General features: G+C 41.6%; 1 protein-coding gene and 1 pseudogene across 1 annotated transcript in view; one reads left to right on the top strand and one right to left on the bottom strand.

The window, feature by feature from the left end:
- The window catches only part of NUDT15 (nudix hydrolase 15), a 32,977-nt gene extending 27,541 nt beyond the window's left edge, over positions 1-5,436 (bottom strand). Inside the window, exon 1 of the mRNA XM_006083583.3 lies at positions 5,249-5,436. Coding sequence (XP_006083645.1) covers positions 5,249-5,406 — 158 coding nt within the window. The 5' untranslated portion in view covers positions 5,407-5,436. The remainder of the gene's footprint in view (positions 1-5,248) is intronic.
- Positions 550-1,152, top strand: LOC102426866 (annotated as a pseudogene).
- Positions 5,437-11,192: the final 5,756 nt, after the last annotated feature.

Here is an 11,192-nt window from a genome sequence, read left to right on the forward strand (position 1 = left end):
TAATAAATTACAACTTAAAGAATTAGAAAGAGAACAACAAGAAAAGCACAGAATAAGTAGATAGAAGGAAATAAATATTAGAGCAGAAATAAATGACATAGAGGCTAAAACTACAATCTAAAAAAATCAATGAAACCAAGAGCTGGTTCTTTGAAAAGATAAACAAGATTTATGAACCATTAGCCAGACTCATCAAGAAACAAAGAGAGTCCGAGTGAGTCTCCACAACTGTCTCCTGTGGTGCGACCCTCGAGCCTTGCTCTTCCCATGGCGGCGACTGCGGCAGCGGCGGCAACGGGAGGGAGCACCATGGAGAGCGGCAGATTCCACGGAGAGCGGCAGATGCTGGAGCAGAGGTAGCGCTTCCTCCACAGTACCCGGGCTCCAGCCCCACATCGGAGCGGCTGCCGGTTCCGGGACTGACCGGCCTCGCTGCCCACCCAGCGCCGCTGCCTCACCTCCCGACACCCCTGCGCCCGACTCGCCTGGGTCCCACTTCCCGGGGGGTAGCAGTGTCTGGAGGAGAAGCGGCCTCCAGAGCTCGCCTCTATGATGAAGTTCAAGCTCAACCAGACACGGACCTACAACCACGAGGGCTTCAAGAAGTGGGCATCGTGCCTGTGCTTCCGGAGCGAGCAGGAGGACAAGGTGTTATTGGTGAGCAGTAGTTGGTACCCAGACAAATAGGTTGTCTGAGGAGGAGGAATAGAGCCCGAGGAGGAGCCTGGCAGTGCTGTGATGAGGGAAGTTTATGAAGAGGCTGGAGTCAACGGAAAATTGAGCAGACTCCTGGGTATATTTGAGAACCAAGACCAAAAGCACAGAACATATGTCTATGTTCTTATTGTCACTGAAATAGTAGAAGATTGGGAAGATTCTGTTAATATAGGAAAGAAGAGAGAGTGGTTCAAAGTAGCAGATGCCATCAAAATTCTCCAATGTCATAAGCCTGTGCATGCAGAGTATCTGGAAAAACTAAAGCTGGACTGTTCTCCATCCAATGGAAATTCCACAGTCTCTTCTCTCTCAGATAATAACACCTTGTTTGTAACTGCTGCACAGACCTCTGGCTTGCCATCTACTATAAGATAGTGTGGGAGGTCATCTCCCACCATGTGCAATCTCATGGGAGAGGCTTCTTTATTTTCCTTGGCAAACATCTGAATGATGCTTGCAAACTGAATTTGCAATACAAGGTTTTCAAACAATTTGCATGTTTTCCAGATGCTTTTGAATCTTTTTTTTAATGGTGTAAAATATTTTAATAAGCCAAAGCCATGTGGAGTGTTTTTTAGATGCCTTAACTGTGCCCCCGACCCCATCCCACCCTCCGTGTTATTTTGGTTGTCATTTTTTTCAGTTTTTTGTCCATTTGATGTCAGTCTGTGGTTTCTGTCAGATCACCTTACTTGTGGGTTTTACCCCCAAATTGTTTTCTCATTCACAGCATTAATGTATTCAACAAATCCTTCTGTTGTGGGAATTTACAAAAATAATTCTTGATATTAAAGGAAAACTTTTTCATAGTAAAAAAAAACAACAAAAAGAAACAAAGAGAGAGGACCCAAATAAATAAGATCAGAGACGAAAGCAGAGAAGTAACAACTGATACCACAGAAATACAAAGATTGTAAGAAAATGCTGTAAACAACTATATGCCAACAAGCTGGACAATGTGAATGAAATGGACAAATTCCTAAAAAAAAAAAAAAAAAATCAATCTCCCAAAACTGAATCAAAATAGGCCAATAACAACTGATAAATAGAAGCAGTAATAAAAAAAAAAACTCCCAGCAAACAAAAGCTCTGGTCCTAACTTCACAGGAGAGTTTTACCAAAGCTTCAAAAAATAACTAACACCTATCCTTCTCACACTATTCCAAAATATCCAAGAAGAGGAACACTCCCAAGCTCTTTTTATGAGGCCAACATTATCCTAATTCCAAAACCAGATAAAGACACTACAAAGATAACTACAGGCCAATATCCCCAATGAACACAAATGCTAAAATCCTCAACAAATTATGAGCAAATCAGGTCTAGAAATATATTAGAAAGAGTATACACCACAACCAAGTGGAATTTATTCCAGGGATGCAAGGCTGGTATAATATTCTGCAAATCAATAAACGTGATACATCACATAAACAGATTGAAAGACAAAAATCACATGATCATATCAGTAAACACAGAAAAAGCATTCGACAAAATCCAATACCCATTTTTGATAAAAACTCTCAGCAAAGTGGGAATAGAGGATCATATCTCAACATAATAAAAGCCATATATGACAAACCTACAGCCAACATCATAGTCAATGGGCAAAGACTAAAACCATTTCCCCTAAGAACAGGAACAAGACTGGGATGCCCACTTTCCCCTGGAAGTCCTAGCCACAAAGATCAGATAAGAAGAAGAAATAAAAGGTATCCAAATTGGTAAGGAGAAAGTAAAACTCTCATTATTCGCGGATGACATATTGTATATAGAAAACCCTGAAGACTCCACACACAAAAAATACTAGCTTTAAAAAAGGAATTTGGCAATGTAGCAGGATATAAAATTAACACCCAGAAATGGATGGCATTTTTATATACCAATAATGAATTCTCGGAAAGAGAAACTCAACAAACAATCCCATTTACCACTGCAACAATCACAAAACACTTAGGAATAAACTTAACCAAGGAGGTAAAAGTCTTGTACTCAAAAAACTACAGGATGTTGAAAAAAGAGATAGAGGAAGATATAAGCAAGTAGAAGAATATAGTGTGTTCATGGATTGGTAGAATTAACATCTTTAAAATGTCCATACTATACCCAAAGCAATCTACAGATTCAATGCAATCCCTATTAAAATACCAGAACTAGAATACTCCAAAAAATTTCTATGGAACCAAAAAAGTCCCCGAATAGCCGCAGCAATCTTGAGAAAGAAGAGTTGGACGGATCACAATACCAGATATGAAGTTATACTACAAAGCCACTGTAATCAAACAAGCTGGTACTGGCACAAAAACAGGTATATAGATCAATAGAACAGAACAGAGACCCCAGAAATCAACCCAAGCCATTATACTCAATTAATATTTGACAAAGGAGGCAAGAACATACAATGGAGTCAAGACAGTCTCTTCAATAAATGGCATTGAGAAAATTGGACAGATACATGCAACAAAAATGAAAGTAGAACACCAACTTACACCATACACAAGAATAAACTCAAAATGGATAAAAGACTTAAATTTAAGTCATGAAACCATAAAAATCCTAGAAGAAACCACAGGCAGCAAAATCTCAGACATCTCTCATAGCAATATGTTTATCCACACATCTCCTAGGGGCAAAGGAAACGTAAGGAGAAAATAAACAAATGGGACATCAAAATTAAAAGCTTCTGCACAGCAAAAGAAACCATCAACAAAATGAAAAGGGAGCCCATTGTATGGGAGAACATATTTGCCAATGGTATATCTAACAAAGGGTTATTATCCAAAATATATAAGGTACTCATACAACTTAACAGAAGGAAGACAAACAATCCAATTAAAAGATGGGCAAAAGATCTGAATAGACCAGTGATGGTGAACCTGACACGCATGTCAGAGGTGACAGGCGAACTCATTGTTTTGGTTGATTTTTCTTTGTTAAATGGCATTTAAATATATAAAATAAATATCAAAAATATAAGTCTTTGTTTTACTATGGTTGCAAATATCAAAAATTTTCTATATGTGACACGGCACCAGAGTTAAGTTAGGGTTTTTCAAAATGCTGACATGCCGAGCTCAAAAGGTTCGCCATCACTGGAATAGACACTTCTCCAACGAGGACATACGAAAAAATGCTCAAAGTTACTGATCATCAGAGAGATGCAAATTAAAATGACAATGAAGTATCACCTCACACCTGTCAGAATGGCTACCACCAACAAATCAACAAATGACAAATGCTGGCAAGGATGTGGAGAAAGGGAACCCTACTACACTGCTGGTGGGAATGCAGACTGGTGCAGCCATTATGGAAAATAGTATGGAGTTTCTCAAAAAATTAAATATGGAACTACCATTTGACCCAGAGATCCCACTTTTAGGAATATATCCTAAGAGACCTGAAACACCAACAGAAAAAATGTATGCACCCCTATGTTCATAGTAGAGCAATTTACAATAGCTAAGATATGGAAATAGCCCAAGTGCCCATCAGTAAATGAGTGGACCAGAAGCTGTGGCACATTTACACCATAGTTTACTCTGCAGCTGTAAAAAAGAAGGATCTTTTACCCTTTGAGACAGGATTGAAGGGACCTGGAAAGTATCATGCTAAGCAAAATAAGCTATTGTGTTTATGTTTTTAAAAGTTTGTTACAGATACATACTTAACTATTTAGGGGTGGTATAATTGGATGTCTGCAATTTGAAATTGTCTGGAAAACAAGAGGTGTGTGTGTCTGTTTGCAGGAGAGCAGTAAAGATGAAACAAAAACAGACCGAGTGATGGGTACATAAAGATTCACTATTTTCTCCACTTCTTATACTAAAGGAAAAGCAAGCACTGGGTCTGAATGCTTTAGATGCTATTTATCTGATATTAACTTGAAACGTATTCTCACTTAAATCAGAGAATAAAAAGGGAGCCCATTGTATCGGAGAACATATTTGCCAATGGTACATCTAATAAAGGGTTATTATGCAAATGCATTTAAAATGCACCTTTTGGTACAATACCAGACTTTCTTCAGTCTGTGTGGAATTGCCTCTAAACTGCCCATCTTTGTCTGATATATCAACAAATCACAGGATGCCAAAGCGAAGAGGGACTTTCAAGAGTACTTCGTTTTCCTTCTGCATTTTAAAGATGGGAAACCGAGGCTCAGAAAGTTTCACTGGTCCGCAACTGGACAATGTATCTGCGTACGTTTAAATTACCGGTAAACAGCGCAAATGTCTTAACTGGCAACGCGGGCCTGCTCGAGGTTTATAAACACCGTTTTCGTGTCTTTTCTGTGGAAGCACTAAGAAAAACACATCTCACAAACCAACCAATAAGCAGGCGCGGAGATGAAAGCCCTCGGCAAGGACTTCCTTTCTCTCCCTTATCCAGCTCCGCGCCCCCTGTCGGCCGGCGCCCGCCAGCTCCGAGAGAAGCAAAGGGCGCATGCGCGACAAAGGACGCAGCGCGGCACAGGAAACGGGCTGGTCCTCTCGGGCGCGTCCCGCCTTCCCCGGCCGCCCAGGTGGCCGCTTACCCGAACTCCAAATGACCCCCGGGAAGTTGGAAACTGCCAGCTCCAAATGACCCCTTCCTCTTTCCCAGGAGGACACAGCGAGGATGCCTGCAGCTAGTCACCACTACGCCCACCCCGACTCCAGGCCGGTGGGCTCGCGGCTCGGCGCCGGCCGGCATGGCGCAGGAGGACCGCGAGCCCCTCCTGGTGACGCTCGCCCCGCCCCCAGGGCCGCACCAATCCCGTCCTGCGCCGGCTGCGCGCCACGCCCCGTCGGCCCGCCCTCAGGCTCGGTGTCTGGTCACCAGGGGTTACAGCTTGTGAAGCACAGCAGCTGCTCTCAAAAGGACTGTATGCAGGTCTTCGTTTTTACTAATGACACTTTCTGTTGCGCTTTCAACATGCTTTACTCTCAGTCCTCCAATCGATGCATTTCCCAGGCACTTGCTTTTATAGAACTGTACCTTTGCACATCCTATTCTTTTTTCTTCAATCTTCATACAGTAAACTCATTCTCACTCTAGTTCAAATCAGTGTGGTACCAGGGCAAGGCACATAGCGTAGAAACACTCTAATATAAATAAAAATATCCTCAAATCATGGGGGGAAATAGGACTAAACAATAAGTTGTTCTGGGAGTTTGTAACCTATTTGGGAGAAAAAAACAGACACTTCCAGTTACCTACCTTTGACCAACACAAAATCCCAGTTGAATCAGAGTTATAATTAAAACAACCTAAAATTCTCTCTCTTTATGGGGAGTATTTATTTTTTTAAAAATTATCATAAATTGTTTTACTTCTACCAAAGTAATGTGCACACAATTTAACAAGGTCAAATGGCACCAAAAAAAATGGCAACAAGAACAATTTTACCCTCTAATTATCTTTCCAACGACTTCTAATTCTTTAAACTGTTATTTTTATACATATTTACATTATTACTACATTTTTTAAAATATATTTCAATTTTGATTAAAGAGAGGAAGGGAAAGAGAGCCAGAGATAGAAACATCAATGATGAGAGAGAATCATTGATCAGCTGCCTCCTGCATGGTCCCCACTGGGGACCAAGCCCTCAACCCAGGCATGTGCCCTTGGCCAGAATCAAACTTGGGACCCTTCAGCCACAGGCCAATGCTCCATCCACTGAGCCAAACCAGCCAGGGCTATTACTACATATTTTTAAGAAATATATTTATTCTGCATTTTGTAATGAAATGTGGCGTTTAGGGTGCAGACTTCTTCTTGTGGGTCCTTGTCCGACGAAATTGAAGAATAAATTCATGGACTAACATATTTCTTTAATTAAAGTGTAGAAGTTTATTGGAAGCATATACAAACTCCATCTGGCCAGGGGGGCCCCCAAACAGGAAAAGCCTCCTCTCTCTCTCTCTCTCTCTCTCTCTCTCTCTCTCTCTCTCTCTCTCTCTCAAAAAATAAAAAATCCAAAATCTAAAATCTGTCTTGTGTCCCTTTGTCTCCAGTTTATATATGCTGCAGTTCTCTGTCTGAACCTGATCCTTTTTAATTGGTTCCTTTCCTTAATTTAGGGCCCCCATGCTTTCCTCATTGGTCACTCTGTTATCCTATATAATAAAAACCTAATATGCAAATCGACTGATACTGGTGAAACAAGCAGTCGCTATGACACACACTGACCACCAGGGGGAAGATGCTCAACACAGGAGCTGTCCCCAGCCCATAGGCCCCAGGCCAGCCAAGGTGGGTGCCAGCGGGGGCCCCAATTGCCCCGCTGGTTGCCCCACAGATCAGCCCTGATCGCCGGCCAGGCCTAGCGACCCTACCCATGGATGAATTTCATGCATCGGACCTCTAGTATAGTATCAGTTTCAAAGTCTAAAGCCCACATGGTGTCTTCGCATATCCATCTTATCTGTTCAGGTTAGAGTTGCTTTTGATCTCCCTTATGGTTGCTTTAACTGCTCAGGCCAGAGATACCTCTGTCCGTGATGTAAGGTTGTTTTAATTGCTCAGGCCTCCTGGACCCCCCCCCCCCCCCACCCTTCCTGTCTGCCTAATTAAGCTAGTTAGTTAACCCTTATCAGTAGTAAATAAAGATTAAGCTTTGTTACATCATCTCTTTCTACTCACAAACACATCTTCAGTGTGTGGTGCACCACAAAGGCATTTTATAATAATTTTCCAAATAAAAATTGGCAACAGGTAAAAAAAAAAAATAAAGACAATATATAATTACTGAACGGATTATTCTCAGAAATACAAGTTTGGCTCAAATTTTGAAAAATCAATCAGCATAATTTACCATATTAACAGATGAAAAAAGGGAAACACATATAATCATCTTAATAGATGCAGAAAATATTTGACAAAAGTGAGTACTCATCCATGATTTTTTTAAAATTTTAAGCAAACTAGAAATAAAGGGAATTTTAATAACCTGATACAGGGCATCTATGAAGGTCTGCAGTTGACTTAATATTTAATTATTGTTATGGGCTGAATCATGTCCTGCCCCAAATTCATATGTTGAAATTCTAACCACCAGAGATCATAATGTGACTGTTTTTATAGATAGGATCTATAGAGAGGTAATTAAATTAAAATGAGGTCTTTAGGGTGGGTCTTAATCCAATAAGACTGGTATCCTTAAAGAAGAGGACATTAGGACACAGACACAGAAGAAAAGACCATGTGAAGACACAGGGAGAATACAGTCATCTGCAAGCCAAGGACTCAGATCAGAAAAAAACAACCCTGCTGACACTTTGATCTTAGACTTTTAGACTCCAACATTGTGAAACGAAACTTTTGGACTGGAACATGCAGTGTTCTCCTGGACTGGAACCCAGATTCTTTGTCCGCCGTAATCGAAGAATGAATCCATGGATAGAAGGTGGTATAGCAAAGGTGGAAATTTACTAAAGAACAAGTACAGACTCCCACGTGGGGAGGGGGAAAGGGTCCCACTGAGTTCCTTTTCCTATGATTTATAAAGGCTGCAGTATTACTCTGAGACTATTTGACAAGAATAGTTCTTTAGCTATTTCTACTTTAGTAACTTGTCATACTAATTTCTTAAAATGTGTATCTTTCTTCTATTATAGGTAGCAAACTTTCTTGTAGCCTTGAATTTTTCCTCATATTATGGTATATGGTATTTTGTGATAACTATCAACATTAAATTACACAGCTGGTATTTTGTTTACTTTCGTAAGAACTTTAATTTAATTGAATTTACTGTGTATTAATTTTTTTAAAATCTATATTGTTGAGAGTATTACAGATATCCCCCTTTGCCCCCTCATTGGCCCCCTCCACGTGGTTCCCGTCCCACCCCAGGGTCTTCACCAACCTACTATCTGTGTGCATAAGTAAGATCTTTGGTTAATCTCTTCCAACACCCCTGCCCCCTTCCCTCTGAGACTGGTCAGTCTGTTCCATGCTTCCATACCTTTGATTCTAGTTTATTCACCAGTTTATTTTGTTCATTAAATTTCTATTTCATTTATTTTTATTTTTAGGTTCAATTGTTGATAGATATGTATTTTTTGCCATCTTCTTCAACCGCCTCCTCCTTCTATTCCTCCTCCTCCTCTACATAAAGAATGCCCGTCAACATTTCATGTAATACTGGTTTGGTGGTGGTGAACTCCTTTAGCTTTGTCTTGTTTGTGAAGCTCTTTATCTGACCCTCAATTCTAAATAAGAGCTATGCTGGGTAGAGTAATCTTGGTTGTAGGTCCTTGCTATTCATTACTTTGAATATTTCTTGCCATTTCCTTCTGGCCTGCATAGTGTCTGTTGAGAAATCAGCTGATAGTTTTATGGGTTTTCCCTTGTAGGTAACTAACTGTTTTTTTCTTGTTGCTTTTAAGATTCTCTCTTTGTCTTTTGCCCTTGGCATTTTAATTATGATGTCTCTTTGGATTCCTCTTGTTTGGGGTTCTCTGCACTTCCTGGACTTGTAAGTCTATTTCTTTCACCAGGTAGGGGAAGTTTTCTGTCATTATTTCTTCAAATAGGTTTTCAATATCTTGCTCTCTCTCTCTCCTCCTTCTGGCTCCAACATAATGTGAATGTTAATACACTTGAAGTTGTTCCAGAGGCTGCTTACACTATCTTCACATTTTTTTTATTCTTTTTTCTTTTTGCTGTTCTGATTGGGTGGTTTTTTGCTTCCTCATATTCCAAATTGTTGATTAGATTCTCTGAATCCTCTACTCTACTGTTGAATCCCTGTAAATTATTCTTTATTTCAGTTAGTGTATGATTCATTTCTGACTGGTCCTTTTTCATGTCTTTGATGTGAGATCCTTGAAAGTCTCATTAAGATCCTTGAGTAAGTAACCTTATAATCATGGTTTTGAACTCTGTATCCAGTAGTTTGCTTGCTTCCATTTCTTTCATTTGTGACATGTTTCTTTGTCTCCTCATTTTGGCTGTTTCCCTGTATTTGTTTCTATGTATTAGGTAGAGCTGCTATGTCTCCTGGAGTTGCTAGAGTGGCTTTGTATAGTAGGTGTCCTATAGAGCCCAATGGCTCAGCCTCCCCAGTCACCTGAGCTGGGTGCTCCAGGTGCACTCCTGTGTGGGCTGTGTGCATAGTCTTGTAATTGAGCCTTGATTGCTGTTGGTGTCACTAGGAGGAGATGACCTTCAGGCCAATTGGCTGTGGGGTCCAGCTGTGACTACAGTGGGAGAGCTGCAGTGCAGGAAACACCCCTATGGAGCAGGACTTGCTTCACTGGGGCTTTGGTGCTCACTGAGTCTTGCCTCTTGAGTGTGTCACTTATGGATGTGTAGAGTTGTAATCTGGAGCTGTCAAACCAGGTGCACTGGCTCTGGGGCCTCTAGGGAGGTGCAAAGTCAGCCACTGCCTGGGGCCACTCTGCAGGAGCTACAGAGGGATCTGCAGATGGATACTATTTGCTATTTGTATTGATCTTGGAGTTTCCCAGATGAGGCCCAGCTGTGAAGCAAGGCAGGCTGGTGCTAGTGATGGGTCTTGGACCTTTTATTGATAGGTTTGGGGCATGCTGTCACCAAACAGGTTGTATTGATAGGTTTGGGGCAGCTTGTTTGAGAGATTTTAGAAAGTTTGAAACCTGAGCCAGGACAGGCCATTCATATGGAATAGCTGCTACAAATAGCATGAGTGGGCTGCAAATTGCATGGGCCTGGGTCTCAGGGAATCACCAGGGCAGAGCAAACAGTGTGCTGTAGCTGATGGAGACTCAGATATGGCTGCCAGTCAGTCCTGTGACAGGGGAGATCCCAGCACAGAAACAATGACCCCTGCGAGCACCCCTGTCTAGGAGAAAGCAGCCCCCAAGTTTCTGTCCCAAAGCCAGACAATTCAGTTCCTCTCCATATGTGTCAGAGTCCCCCAAAGCCACCCAGTGCTGGGAGTCTGAGTAAATTCATGTGCTGGCCCTGTAAATGGAACATCTGTGTCTCCAACAGCCTCTGTGTCACTCAGCCCCAATTCCCACTGATTTTTACAGTCCATAGTTGTGGGGACTTTTTTTTCCACTCTGGAACCCTGGGATGGGGGTCTGGTGTGGGGCTGGGACACCTTGCTCCTCACAGGCAGCCACTGTAGAGATGATGTCCTTCCTGACTAAAATAACGGCACACCTGGGTGTCAGACCAGCCCATCTGTGTCTCCCCCCACCCCTTTACTGGTCTCAGTGTGCTTTCTTCTTTACTTTTCTAGTTGTAGACTTTCATTCAGCCAACTTTCAGGTGGTTCTGAATGATGGTTGTTCTGTATTTTAGTTGTAATTTTGATGTGGTTGTGGGAAGCGGCGAGTACCACATTTACCTACGCCACCATCTTTGTTCTTCTCCGTGTATTGAGTCTTCACAATTACTGCACCACTGCTGAAATTATCAGAGATAATTTTGAAGTCTGTTGGGGTCTAACCCCAGCAGGTTCAGGGTTCCCTCAAGGTGTGGACAGAGTCAGCGATGAAGGAATG

This window comes from Myotis lucifugus, unplaced genomic scaffold, assembly GCF_000147115.1.
Source record: "Myotis lucifugus unplaced genomic scaffold, Myoluc2.0 scaffold_7, whole genome shotgun sequence".
Taxonomy (NCBI): domain Eukaryota; kingdom Metazoa; phylum Chordata; class Mammalia; order Chiroptera; family Vespertilionidae; genus Myotis; species Myotis lucifugus.